General features: G+C 40.8%; 1 protein-coding gene across 4 annotated transcripts in view; it reads right to left on the bottom strand.

Moving 5' to 3' along the window:
- The window catches only part of PCDH15 (protocadherin related 15), a gene marked incomplete at both ends in the record, with an annotated part of 369409 nt that overhangs the window by 34738 nt on the left and 319358 nt on the right, over positions 1-15313 (bottom strand). For all 4 annotated transcript variants that reach the window (XM_082486051.1, XM_082486048.1, XM_082486050.1 and 1 more), the window contains 2 exons: positions 171-347; positions 12190-12278. In XM_082486051.1, the coding sequence (XP_082342177.1) occupies positions 171-347; positions 12190-12278 (266 nt within the window). The remainder of the gene's footprint in view (positions 1-170; positions 348-12189; positions 12279-15313) is intronic.

The raw sequence follows: 15313 nt of genomic DNA, 5'->3' as shown, positions 1-15313 counted from the left end.
TGAACCTAGTGCAGCTGTAAGCTCCCAAGCTGCACACAGGGTAGGGCTACCAAGCGCTTCAATAAATTTTTCTGTTCCTGTTGCATTGAACCACTTGCTAACAGAGACAGACCAACAGGCTTCCAAACGCTCCATAGAAATACAGGAAGAGCAACAAATAACATACTTACTTAAAAAGTTCATTCCTCATTATAGCTCTATTTGTTTGCGGGTCGATTGCGTAGACCATGAGGTCAGACTTGGTGTAATCCTCTTCAGAGTACCCATCCCCAAACCTCCGCGCACCAATGGATTCCACCACGACTGTCGCACCAGGAATCTGATCTTGCACATAGCGTTCCAAAATCCTAAAGATGAGATGGAGCCACAAAGCTGCAGTGATTTATTTCTACTGACCAAGACTGACAACAGCCCAAATGAGATACTAATAGACAAAACCCACAGGCTTAGAACAATGGCAACCTTCAGAGCACTTAAAAAAAAAATCTCTGCTCCAATATAAGCTCTTAAATGCTGAACTCTTGGGAAAAGCTTAGCAGTGTTAGGAGAGGTCACCCGAAATAGTGTCCTTAAGTCTAGCTCTTTGTATTTATGGCATCAGTTGAGTTTTAAATGGCTCATGGGAAACACCATCTATATTTCACACAAAAAAAAAAACCCTTCATCCTTTTATTAAGCTATATGATTTCAGAACTCTTCAATTCCAGCCTTACACAGGGTGCATACAATAAATTTTCACCCACAGAAGCCACTACTTCAACTGTTTTTGGTGGGATATTTCATCTGGCCCTCCAATACAGCACAACATATCAGGTGCCAGAACACGTGCTACTCCAAAAGGCAGGAGCAAGTTTTACAGCCATAAGAAAGTTGGAATATCCAGCTGACACATTTACCACAGGTAAAAAACTGGAATGAACTGCAGAAGTTCTACAAGCAGAAGAAAGATAGGTTGATAGAGTGCAGTGGCAGCTATGCCTGAGGTAACAAGGGCATAACAACAATAAACCAAAACAAATCTGTTCTTTTTCCAAAAAGAAGGATTCATTACAAGCTGCCAGAGCCCAGAATGGCGCGCTTTACATTTAAGTATATGAATTGCAATGTGTCAATACATGAGATAAATTTTCATTCCCCAGAATTGCATTTATATTAGAGATGACAACATTTACTGGTCATTTTATTAATTCTTGTCACGAGACCAATTTTCTTTATTACTGTCTTTTCTTCCCCTTTTTTTTTTTTTTTTTTTTTTTTTAACAACTGAATGTCCGCCAACCTCTTAGTATTGGAAGCCTTTGTTCTAAATTCAAAACCTTGTGTTTTCCTACAGTTTTTCATGCAGAACTGTTTACAGGAGAAGTCCTAACATGTGATGTTATTCCTAAAATATTCAAAAAAGCAAAAGGAGAATGGCTGTTTGCAGAACGTCCCTCCTTCCAAACAAAAAAAATACTCGTGCCCATGCCAGGCTGAAATGCCTTCAGCGTGCCTGCAGAAGCACCAAACCCATGGGGAAAGGACCTCAGTGAGCACTTTAGAAGCTTCTGCACAGATAGCAAGTACACTTGTACCTCGGATATTGAGAGTTTATGGAAAGTTATAAGCATAACACTACTACTCTAAAAAGCTGCTTTAAAAAGGACAATACCTTAATAAAGTTTTAAAAAAATAGATTCTTTTCCTTCCTCCTTGTTTGGTCCACTGCTCTAGTGGGGCCCATGAGATTTGCTGAGCACCTGTAGCAGACCGCTTCTCTGTATCTGCTGTACTGTGCATCCAATGACAAAAGCAGGTTTAGAAGTATTACGGCTTGGCTGGATGACCTTCCAATTCTGTACACAACAGGGTGAACTGGTACTCCCACTGAAGACCGTAGCTGGGGGTGGCAGCCAAGATGGTGAGGACCCCAACTCTGGCAAGAATGGATGGAGCCAGCAGGAAAAGGGCAAGCTGCTTATACAGTGCTATCAGAAGAGCTTTAACCGCGGCTGTTGGGCAAGGACAGAACATAGCTCAGAGAAAATGGGAAGAGTGTCTGCACACAGTCTTGCTAAGGGTGTGATGAGCTTTCCAAACTGGGACTGAGAAGGGTTCAGTTAAAGCCCACAGAGAGTTTTGTAAACAAAGGCATAAAAGCAAATGTCATCAATACCAGATACAAGGGCAAAAAAGTATGGAGAAATAAACAAGAGAAACTGGGAGTCTCAACACTCCATCAGAACTGTGAGTTATGGGAAAACACAAGATTATCTGGGCTAATTTATGCAATTGGAATACCAAATCAAAAAGCAATAGCTGAGTTAGGAGGCAAAAGCAAGGGAACGAGCGGGAACACGCTGCCTGATATATCAGGGCTGCACTACGGTGAGGAGGAAGACAAATCTCATAAAAAAAGGACATCAGTGACTTTAAGAAGTCACTTGTTGTTTTAAACAAAATCTCCTGCAGTTGCTGAGGTTACATTTTGTGACTGTTTTTTTCCTGACGCAAGATTTCCAAAGTAAAGTAATGCTGTCAAAGCAGTATCACCATCTCATAATTTTTCAAGACCACTAATACACATTTATCCATCCAGTTTCTCTGCTCTTTGTGTGAAAGTTTAGAGTGCCCTTAAAATAGAAGCCTTTCTGTAAGACTTTGAAAAAACCAAATCTGTCAGACCCAGGTCCTAGCCTAGCAGTGAATATATACTCTTAGTACAGAGCCATTTTTGTAGGGAAAATAAAAACAGTGGGTTTTCCGACACGTTGCTAGTTGACTAGTGTCCTCTAAACAAGCACTCCTGTTGTTTGCAGATATGGTAACCTCTACTCATCTCTGCTTCTGGCACGCACTTAACTGGCAGCTAGGGTGATAACCTGTCACAGGCACCTCAGTACCAATAATTCTCCCAGGTAAAACTTGACAGAACAAATATGGGATATGCAGATTACTATAAAATGAGTAAAAGAAACCACAACGTCTTTTCAATGGCGTTATGCACAAGGATTCACATAGACCAAATATGCAAAAGGTTTACCTCCCTAATTAGTATAAAATCATCTTCTGTTGCTGCAGGGGGGCATGCTTTTGTTTCCTTGCACAGAACTATTACTTCACCCAAAACAGAAATGCCCTGTAAGGCTGGAAGGTTATAATGTAGCATCACTTTTAGCAGAACTGGCAACAATATACCCTTTTCTCAGAAATTCCTGGCATGGCTTCTGCTGGAATTCATTGCCTTTGAGAATAACTTTGTCTAAAATGTCATTAAAATCAAAGAACTAATAGCATACTACTTTCTAACATTGCAAAAACCACCACAAAGTATAGTGGAATGACAGTAACATTTCATCTGAAACACACAAATTGCATGTTTAGGTTGAAATATATTATAAAAATGCACAGAAGACTGAAAAGTAGCAATTAAAGAATGCAGTTAAAAATAGGGCAGCCCCCCCTAGAGTTATTTTAAAAGTCATTCAGCTGAAGCCGTGATGCTGAAAACACTGTACTGTTTTAAAACTCTACTGAAAGCGGCCACCTGCTTGTAATACTACTCACAAGAACCAATTCCTAAAAGGCATACTTTAATTAACGACAGCGTCTGCAGTTCTACTGTATTTATCAGCAAAAGTTAGCTTAAAATTAGTCTGTCACTTGTTAATGCAAAGAGGGTAATTACCATCCTCCCAACAGTTGTGTAGTGAGAGGTAGGAGCAGCAGCTTAACAGGTGACGGGACCTTCCTACTGCTCTAACTCCATTTCTCTCCGCAGACATCATGGAATGAACAGAGATGGCACCCAGTGCATCTTCATTATCATTGCTTTCCAAATTCCCATCAGCAACGCCAGTGAAATGAAATGAAGGACAAGAGAATTTTTCACTGTCATTGAGGACGTAACGTGGCCCTAAATATCCTGAAAACCTGAGATTATTTTTTTTTTTTGATCTTTAGATGGAAAAGAAATGGAAAGGCACAAAAAACATACAGGTATGTTGGTTTGTTGAGCTGTCCCTTGGCATTCTGCTTCCCAGAACATTTCTGAAACCAGCGGACCAAAACCCAACCTCTGGGATAAGGCACCGCGTTCCTGGTCTACACTCAGAGCTATGTCCATGAGCTGATACACGTGCCTGAGGCATCGTGCCACACGGCAGGGCTGAGGGTGCTGCAGAGAAGACCCCGCTGAGCACAGGACTAAATTCAGGCATGCACCCTGGCATCACAGCATCCTGCTGCTTTCTACCCGCAGCTGCATGAATCCGGCATGCCAGAGGCGTGCCCCAGCATAGTGAGAGATCCCGCTACTGAGAAAGATGCAAAGGACCACTTGGAAGCTTCTTTGGAAATGAATGTGAAAGTCCATATGAGTCAGCTAATTCACCTCAAAATACGAGATACGGAATCAGCCACATGAGAGCCTGGCAGCAATGGCAACTCAACTAGACATATAGTCATTGCATAAGACTTGGTAAGTCAGCAGCTAGGTTTAATGACCCTCCGTTGTCCCTGGCGGAGAAGATGCATGACATGTCCCGAAAGAGTGCCACAATGTTCCAGTAGTTTTATACCCTTGAGCCAAATCGCTAAGTTGTGTGCATATCCTCTGAATCAGCACACAAACAAAACAACTCAATTTGCAGAACACTTTAGATCCTCACCAGTACCTGAATTTAATTACGCCACAATTTTCTTAGCAAAAAATTCCATGGGAAAAAAATGTTTCTGTTCTCTAGTAAATTGATAGCCTGCTGGGTTTCCTGGAGCACGTAAAAATATTTTGAGAAATAAAAAAAAAAAAAAAAAAGAGAAGAATCCATTCTTTCTTTCGGACTCTGAAATAACTGGTACCACAGACCTGGAGCTACAACTGTTCAAGATATTCTGCATAACTTTTGGCTCCTCCACTGAAAATACTAGCTCTGCAAAATAACTCAGTACTAATAATGAATTTATACTGTAGGTATTTGAAAATGTAAGCAAATTTGGCAACAATGCACAGATGAGAGCATTCAGCTCTGCCGGTACACATCAATACAGACTTTTCAAGTGTTTCATTTAACCCGAGTACGCTTTCTCAATTTTGCTCAACTTCCGCCAAATTCTGGCTGTGTTGAGTTTCTGCAAGGTTAATAACTGACAACTAAACTGCCGGATTTCTGCTGGATATACTTTCACAAATAGATAAGGACCAATTCCAGCCCTTCCTGTGCAGCTAGCGATAGCTTTTGGGGCAGGGGTGATGCACTTGGGCCCCAGCCGCCTGCTCCCAGATGCCTTATTACAACATACGTACAGCACAGGGAAGGTTATACTACTTCTGCGGCCTCCGGAGGGGCACCGAGCTGCTTTGGAGCTGCCAGCACAACTCAAGAAACCCTTACTAGTCAGCCTGCTTTGTGCTGCAATGTAGAATAAGAAAGCCAGAACTGGGGTTTATTTTAAGCCGGAGACGACTACTTCTTTATAAAATAGCCTTTTGACAAAGATTATTCCTACTTTTATATCCCACACAAGGCATGTATTTAGCAGAAAGGAGCACCACTGAGCCAATTTACTCTGCATATAATAACATCTAAATTATTTAGAAAACAACCCAGAGACAATGTACATACTTACCCTAATCCTATAAAAGCATAGCGGATTGCACACCATAAAGGAAATTTGCTTCGTTACATATTGCTAAAGTTTCCTCTTTTTGTGCTTATCATGTACAATCCTGTCCTCCAAAAAACCTACACGCACTCCAGCATTTTATTTCAGTATCATTTCTCCCCAGTCGCAGAAGGAACATTACGCTATGCTCACCCAAAGAGTAGTACACACAGACATCTTGACTTCGACCCAGAAGATCTGTATCTTCAGATCTCAGCACAAAAGGGTTTTTACTGCAATAGTAAGCAATTTCAGAATAAAGCAGAAGTTTACAGCTTTATCTGAGAAGCCACGCACTGCATTATAGCGCTTCAGAGAAAGTACGTTAACAGAACAACATTTGGTATTATTGAGAGGAGGGGGGAGAAGGAGATCGCTGAACCAGTGCTTTCCAGCTGGCACTGGAAGTAGCAAGTGGAAAAGCTGGAGTTGAATAAGCTTTGGTTTCTATTACCTGACTTAATAAAGGTAGCCTAATGTTATTAATCATCCTGATTACAGAGGAGGGAAGCTCAGATGAGCTAAGAAATGGAATGGGCTCTGTTAGACACTGTACAAGGCGAGAACTACGGGACATGCAGTCTCCAAGCAAAGCCAAATGTAGGGTGGATATGAAATACGATGCAGCCAGTTGGTTGGAAATGTCCCTCTAATCTCATGATTTACTTATTTGCTAATTTTGCAGTTTAATTTAGAATGAAACAATACAGTGCAAAGAAGTAAAAGGGAAAAAGGCAGAGGGGAAGTGGATCAAAGGGCCAGGTGCAAAATGAACCCGTATAACAGCATCAGAGAGCGCTGAGGCAAAGAACAAGGCAGCTACAGCAGTACCCACGACTAACGAACACTTAATAATGGGGAGGAAAGGAAGTGCTAGCTGTAGAGAGCGCTTAGTGGCAAGTTCACTGCCACCACCCCAATATGCAAAATGTCCAGTCACCTGTAATTAGGCTTCATTCGGTGATTACGCAGCAAAAATCATAAAGCAAGTAACGGATTAGTTTTCCCCTATGGGGAAACTAATGAGTCTGAGTGATTTATATACTGCAACTACATTTGGCAGGAGACACGCTCATTTTCTACCAATTCATGGACTTAGGAGAAGAACGAACACCGGTGCACTAAGGTTGACTGTTTTAAGCCAGTCAAGAGTGCTTTCAGAGGCACTGCATTTCCACACAAGCAACTCTAAGGTCACCCATCCGAGGGGCAGTTGTGTCTGGCTTGACTAAAGGTACTGAGAATGCTGGAATCCCAGCGATGCCTCGTAACATCCAATCTCATTATGCACAGGTGCATCTTGATAAACACGCTACATTTCAGAGGCAGCCACTCATCCTCCTGATTACTGAAGGCACCGGCATTCAAACAAAAAAGAAAGCAAGAACAAAGAAATAAAATACAACGATATACACAAGTGCCATGTAAAGCACTCATGTCAGCTGTCCCTTTTAAATGTGACCGACTGGCTTCTGCAACTGAGATTAGAAAACACCATTTGCTATATTGTTAACAGCAAAACACAACGGAAGGTAAATCATCCATGTTCTGAAACATTTCCCTTAAGAGAGGGCTGTGCATTCTAGCTCCTATATATAAAATATATTATCTCGTATACTATGATTATACATAAAATTATATTTGATGTACAATGTTCATGTGACGAACATTGATTCATTATGATACAGAATTTATAGCAATATGTATTGCTCTAGTACATATTATGACATTTCTTTTAAGTGGACTTTGGTTTCTATGCAGCAAAGCAGAGCAGACACTCCTTTGAGAAATTATGGCAGTCAACTTTATATATGCAAACTATTAAGTTAGCAGGCTGAACATTTGTATCCTGAGACACTCACTCGGTTTATCTCTGAGGATCAGCACTTGATTTTACACTTGGATTTTCTATTAAAAAAACCTGGTCACTTCTACATTGCATTAGAGGTTTGAGCGTGGATTTTCTTTAACTATGGAACTGCTCCATTCTTTTATAAGCATTAAGGTATTAAAGGAATGCAGCCTATAACAGGCCAAGTACACAGGGAGAAAACTTCCCTGGAATTATCACGTGTGCTATTTCCAGTAATTTTGTCTTGAAAAGTAGAGAATAACCTCTATTAAGATACACACAATACACACGGATATCCAGAAGACAGACAAAGTTGCTACCCAAGAACATCTGACTTGGATTCCACTTCCGGAGGCAGGTGTGGCCAGGAGGCTGCAGACACCTAAATTCCTCAGCTTAGGAGAACGAAAAGTGCTAAATCCATGCAGAGAGAAGGTAGGCTCAAAAGCCCGTGACAGACAACTAATCAAAATATAAAAAAAGGGAATCCCCGCCAAGACCACACTGAAAATACAGGAGACTACAGAAACTTCTTGATGTGGGAAGTCAAGATTTCAGTGTTTAAATATTTATATTTATTAAAGTTATCATTAAGTAATAAAACAATTCTCTATTGCTGTATCTATGCTCTATGCACATTTATTAGCAGTATGAGGTGATTCCATCAGACCCTCTTTTCCAGTGAAAGATTCCTACACCACCAGTAAGAGATTTTCTTTATATGGATGGAAAAGAAACTCTCTTCTTTCCAGGCTCCCTTTTCACTTCCGGGAGGAGGAAAGACAAACATGGGACACCTTGTAAGATTTTTGAAAGTGAGGAGAAGATCCTCATATCATTCTTCAACAACTCCAAAGCAGTCCAAATGCAGCTAAATGTGTTTTCTTTACCTCCCTGATTGGCCCAGAAAGCACACACAATGCAGAAACCATTAACGTTAATGGTGAAAATGATGCCGCCGATGGTTTTGGCTAGCTCTAGTTCAGGAAAAAACAGAGTTCCCCGAGCAATATTATCTCAGTTTTGTAGGGTTTAAAACAGCCTTTCCAAAAGGAATGCCTATGGAGTATTTCAAAGCATTCATTTTGTGCCACTCCGTTATTCCATCTCAGAGAAAATGATTTGCCACCTATAGAAGTGCGTACATAGGAATTTAATTCACAAGACATTTCTATTATCTATGGGATGAGAGATACACAGGTCTCTCTCGGTAACGCGGTGATCCTGCTTTTAGCTAGAGGTTTAAGTTGCAGTCACATGAAAACCAAAGAACTAAATGCTCTGAGCATGAAGTTGGCTATTTTATTCTAGTTGAAATTCTGTTCCTTGTCCAACAAGTAAGCACTCCCAAACACTGCCCTATTTAAAGAACACTGTCGTCTACCTTCACCAAGTTTTCTGAAGGAGAGGAACACGCACTGAATTTTCCACTAAGCCTCACTCCATTTTCTCTGTCATCTTCTGCAGCAGACATAAATGGACCTATCTGAACAGACATAATTTAAGTCAGTGAGAGAAATGGCAAATCTGACATTGATGTGCAGTCCAGAGGATATGAAAAGCTTGTTGATGAAATTAAAGCAGTTGGAGGAAAACTGAGGGGCTTGCTGAAGTGACTGCAAAGGGCCACGACACTATCAGATATGTCAGTTATATCCCTCAAAAAGCCCAAACGCCTAAGCCAAACAGATGTCTTAAATCTTTTCTTCTGCGGTATGCTTCCTTTATTTGGCCCATTAACCAACATACATCTCAGGGTGATGCTGAGTAAGCCTTTCCAGTGTGGAAGATCTGAATCATATATTTAATACCTTGTATCCACTCTCTAGTCAAAATTACAAGCAGCTGGGGAGAATCTGTTATAACTTGTTCTCCAAAGTTGCTTAAATCATGATTTTATTGTGAAAAATCACTATCATTTCAAAAATGACCCAGCTACCCACTTCCCCAACATTCCCCATCAGCAAGTACTGCAATTGGTGGTTAAACGCTATATTTTCAGAGATTAATATTTACTATCACTCCAGTGCCAAAAAAAGAGGAGAAAGAGCCAAATAACGTCTATAGCGACTAATTTAGTTAATGACATAATCTTTTTATCTGTTAATGAATTATACAAAGTGTTCTAATTTTATAAATTAGTGCATTATCTGAAATGGTTCAGAAACCTCTTTGTGCAAAAATACTTCAGCCTGAGGTGGTCTCCAAATTATATGTTTTCCATTTGCCTGTGGTTATATCTTCTGTATAGTGCATGAAAACCCACAAATTCCTATTCCTTTGTTTTTATGTCCTGCATGAATTAGTAAAGCCTTTATAAAAACAGGGAGATAGCATTCTTTTAAACTTTAGGCGGAAAATCCAAGCAACTTGAAGATGGCAATGAAATAAATACATTTCTGTGTGAAACAGACAAGTATACATATGCAAAATTTACTTCTGAGGCCTTTGTTCTCTGGAAGTACTTTCAATAAAGGATGGGACAATTTTAAAACAAGCTAATGCAATCTCGTCTTGCAAAGTTTGTCCTTGAAAGCCTATCGTTAGAAGTTCAATTCTTATGCTACACTCGCTTGCTGGCCTCACCGTGTTCGTGAAAGTAAAGGCTTTCCAAGCGAATTTTGAGAACTCAAAACCTGGCCATGTTTTTTATTTTTGTACTCACTCAAAAGCTTTGTTCACTGTGAAATATTTACACATCTGTCAGAGTTCCATGCACAAGGGCCAGAACAGCATGAAACAAGTTTTAAAAGACTCCAACCTGGCAGAAAAGAGTTTTCTGGAGCATGGAGACTGAGGAACGTGGCTCTGGGCCGTTTTCCAAGACTGTGGCAGGATATGCCAGCTGTGGGCCTCAGAGGAGAGGAGTGAGGGTATGGTTACGGTACAATTTATTGTTGAGGCACTGAACACTGCTGAGACCTGCTGGGAGCTGGAAACAAGCTGCTCCAGTGTTTGCAAGAGGAGATTTTTGCAGGGATAGCGAAAGGGTAAACTGCTACCTACCCTTGCCGTTCTTGCCATGCCACCTGTTGCAGCGTTTACGCTCTCAGTCCCATGACACATGTGTCATGCAGTTGACACTCTTCATTCAAGCCAGGCTTGTTCTACCCTGTTTTCAAAGCACCTTCTGTAACAGCTGCCTGTATTTTGCTGGTGGCTCCTTTGGTTGCAGAACAGTCCAAAACCAGGAGGATCTCAAACACAGCCTAAATCCAATTTAGCATGAGCTCTGTGCTACGTCATGTACAGAATACGTGGCTCATCTTCACTCAAGAAAAGAGAAGCCCAGGAAGACTACAAATTACTGTGCGAAGAAAAAATTGTACAGTGCAGCATGCTAAGGTGAACCTGAAGGCTTAGCAAAGCAGAAGCCGACTTTTCCTATTACTGGCACTAAAATATATATTGTTCTTCGTCTCTCCAGCCAACACCAACACCTGACACTTTGGGAAAGCTAGATCTTAAGTGTTAAGCAAGCAAATTCCTTTATTATTCTTAGCTCTACGAAATGGGGTCCCTGTGAATACAGATTACTGCCTGAAAAACTAAATTAGCGTTTCTGACTTTGGAATCGATTAGAGCTAACTTACACCTGGCTCAAAACAGAGAGAGAAAAGAGGATCACGTCCTAAATCTCCAGAAGCAAATCAGTCGGTATTTTTTTCAAAGCCTGCTGAAGACATGAGCCATTTAGACACAACATGCCACTTTTTCAGTGAGTGATTATATCACCAACCCTAAGGTATTTCAGTCTCTGTGGAGAGGCGAATTCAGGATGGAACAGACCGGTTGAAATCTGAGAAATGTCATTCATCACTGATTACAGTGACAGAAGAGTACACAGACTGTTTTTAAACTATTTCCTATAGTATTTTCTTTCCCATATTGTCTAATTCATGGTTATGTGCCTAATGATACAAAGTACAGAAAATCGTCCTTGTCTTACAAAAAGAAGCTAGAAGTGAAAACCTGACTCCTGGAAGCTGATGATGTTGTGCTGTAGGAGCGCTATTAAAACATATTTTACCAAAAGGATTTTAGCTGGCTTCCAGTATGATAAAATACTTTTGCTTTTATTGCAAAGCATGAACGTTTCCAATTACCCATGTCCCCCCCCCCCAACATTTTATACCTGCTAGGCCTGAATGATGACACCTTGTTACCAATTTTTTGCAATTAAAATTTTACATAATGATGTTAGTGGTATTAATTGCACCAGTATAAATTTTCTAAATTCTGCTATCCCTTCCAGCTATGTCACCCAAATAAAATAACAGCAAAGCAATACAGCTCACTGAGTCGCACTGCCTCGGCCTTTGGGAGACGTGCTTTATTCATTTGACATCCTGGATTTTGACAGCTTCGGGTTCAGTGTTAGGAAGCTCCACTATGGTCTGTACCAGGGGCAGCTCTGAACCGCGTTTCAGCCTGCAAAGTGGGCAAACATGCAAGCAAAGAAGTGCTGTACCTCTGCTTTCTCCAGAGGAGGGCGAAAATGTGGATTTGGGGGGGGATAGGGAGTGCAGAGCTGTCGCTCAGCCAGTCATGCTCCCCATCAAAACACCTGCTTGCTCATTTTCCAAGTCTTTTGGAAAAAAAGCAGATCGTGGCATAAAGGGAGCACTCCTTGCTGAATCTAAACACAAAACCAGTGAATTGTCTGATATTTGTAGAGTAAATAAATGTATTACCCTATGAGTTGATCTTTGTTTTGTTCCACAAGGGTGGGAGGAACATTAGAGACGATGACTTGCATATCCAACTGATTGACCACAGAGACCTGGAAACAAAAGAGTGAAATTCAATTGGCACTCCCATGCAAAACATCCTCCCCGTACAAAAACAAATGGAATAATTGCTTTCCTGCCTTCATAGCCATGCCCTGATGTACACATTTCTCATTTTAATTCCGAATAAGAGAGCTGGAAAATTTTGCTTTCCTTGGCAGCCAAAACCAATAAACAGCAGGCAAAGATTTAACTAGAACTGTAATTGCGGGACTGCATCAGAATTGGAGATTTTTAAGGGAGGGACTATGAAACCTGTTCTTCCTAGTTTACACTTTACTTACAGAATCATGGATCTCCCACGTGCCGTATTCAAAACCACTTATGAGCCTTTTGGTATTTTTGATGACTCGACAGGAAAATCCAACCTTGGAAACACGTGTTTTGCACCAAGGTAAATGCAAATACCAGGTTAATGCAACTAAATCAATGATACTTTGTTAGAAAATCTCAAAGGAAATTGTTCATCTATTTTGAAGTCATCAGCGTGAGTTATTTTCTTTTTTCTCTCTCTCTATGGCATAAAACTGCATAACCACGTGCATTTTACAATTGCACCTTTGTTTAAAAGGACAGGAAAAACGCCTTTTTAATACACTCGATACTCCCAGGCTTGTTTAAAAAAATAAAATTAAAATCTCGTATTCCACGAAAGAACCAATTGACCTTAGAACAAATCTCTCACATTAGCATTTTCTACTACAAAAGCGATGTAACTCCTTTGCTTCTCAGTCACAGGTCGGACAGGCAGTGTGCAGAAGGGACTATAACACATGCATCGAATTCCGCAGATTTGGCAAACTCTGCTTCGCATCTCCTGATCCAGTCTCCTCAAGCTATTTTCATCCCAAGAAAAGGCTGCCTTCCAGTAAGATGATTGCATGCTTCTTCCTCCTTTTTAAATGATTTTGCATTTGTAATAGCTCTGTCTTCACTAGCACAGCTAACCTCCCCTTAGGTTGTGAAAGGAACAGTTATTTCCCATACTGATGGAGAGAATAAAACATTTTTTAAAACTTGGCTCATGTCCATATAGGCATGACAGCAAACATTACACTCCAAACCTATGCTCCCGATGGAGGATTCTGGAAGTAAATTTGGAAAAGTAGGACAATGTTAAACCCGATTAATTTAAAAATTAGAGTTAGCCGATTCAATTCTAAAAGAAAAAAAAACCCAACCCCTGATTTTCAAGAGAGAAGTCTGAGCCCTGTAAGCCCTTCAGCAGACAAGCCATAATATACTTTCACATCAAACACTGATTCACCAGCTTTGAAGCTTAATTCAACTTTAAATATTTAAATGTTCTTGAAATGTCATCAGATGCACTGATCAGCACGTACAGACTTCTGTGTAAGAAAAACAGAATTATAATGAACTCAAATTTTAGACTAAGATCATTGAAAGGAACTCTAAAGCAATGAACAGTTTAATAGAATTAACAACATTAGCCTATTCAAGCAACCACTGTGCACCTATGTACTGAGTATGGCATAAATGTAACACTTAAAAAAGGCAATAGTTCTTTTGATATTCAAGGAACCACAATTATGACTAATTGTTCGTATTCAAAAATAAGGATAAACACACATCCATGACAAGCTATAGTAAAACAATGCTGTTGAACAAAAAGATCGAGAAAAAGTTAAGGTTTCCATAGTAACATAAACTTGCTCGCTATCCACGCTTGTTGAGGCTTTCATTTTTCAATTATTAAAAATAGCAATAAGATGAGGAACTAAGTCCAATTTAACTACAGTGTAAGAAAAGCTGTGGGGAGAAAACATTCCCTTCCACTCGAGGAGAGATGGAAACATGCTGGGAATAGAGGTGGAAGGTGCGGGAAAGCAAAGGCTCTTCCTGCGACACCGCCGTCACCGCTCTCCGGAAGCTTTTTGGGGCAGAGTTACCAGGGATCATCTGACCCACCATTCCTTAGAAAGCTTTTGCTGCTTCCAGTCTACTGAGCAAAACCACAGCCAGGTCCTGTGATGCTGCATAGCAAGCACCAGCCTGAATTACAGGGCTGGAAGCCAGCGTGTTCAGATGTCTCGTGTCCATAAGTATCTGAAGAATGCATTGCTGAGAATGAGGAAAGTTCTGGGTTAAATTAAATAAGTAGCACAACAAAGTAAGTTTGCAGCAGAAGCAGGGAAAGCATATAATCGTTGATAACCACTAGCATAAGCGATATCCCTTTGATCCCATGTTTCATTCACCAGGCACTTTCCAATTTTTAAATCAAGCAAGGCAGAGCTGACAAATAGTCTTGATCATTATACAGCACCCATGGAGTCCTGGCAGTAAGCTCATGCTGCGAGCTGAATGAGGATTGGGCTGTGGGACCTCCCCAGACCCTAACAAACATTTGATTGAAGATGATAACATATTCACTACCCACACTTACTAAGTACCTTTAAGTGCTTACTTGCAGCAAACTTCTTTTAAAATGTAATTTCTTATTTCTTTTGTCTCACAGAGACTAAAAAAGGAAATTCCATCACAGAGAACCAAACTGTAGATCCAGGGATGTCTAACTTGAGCCATCCTGCCAGTCCCAGCCAGCACGAACAGACTGGAATCCCTCACATGGACCATCCCCTACAGCATGAAGCCATTTTACCAGTGCCTTTGGAAGCTTATGCTGCTCACAGAGCTGTGCCAGGGCTCTGAGGAAGTGTCCTGGCCCCAGTTTTGGAGGATACCTCACTCTGCTCAGGTTTTTCACGGTACTGTCCCTCTGGTGTTGCTCCACATCTTCTCCCTAGACCTTGCCCCAGTGCAATCCTATCTTCTTCCCCCACGTCTTATTCTTTTGCACAAGAGTAATTAAATTCATTTCCCTTATCTAAGTGCACTGCTTGAGCTTGTATTGAAAGGAATGAACACCTCCCAGTCTGAGCAGCTGACACCACAGTGTCAGCAGGATAAATTCTGTTCAAATCAGGAGGCCCAGTAACAGCTTAGTCTAGTTAGAACAGATTGTCACGTATGGATCATGCTTACTTTCATGGTGGGATGGTGTCAG

The sequence above is a fragment of the Vanellus vanellus genome (assembly GCF_965231255.1).
Source record: "Vanellus vanellus genome assembly, chromosome: 7".
NCBI lineage: Eukaryota > Metazoa > Chordata > Aves > Charadriiformes > Charadriidae > Vanellus > Vanellus vanellus.
This window is presented reverse-complemented; position numbering and strand designations above follow the sequence as displayed.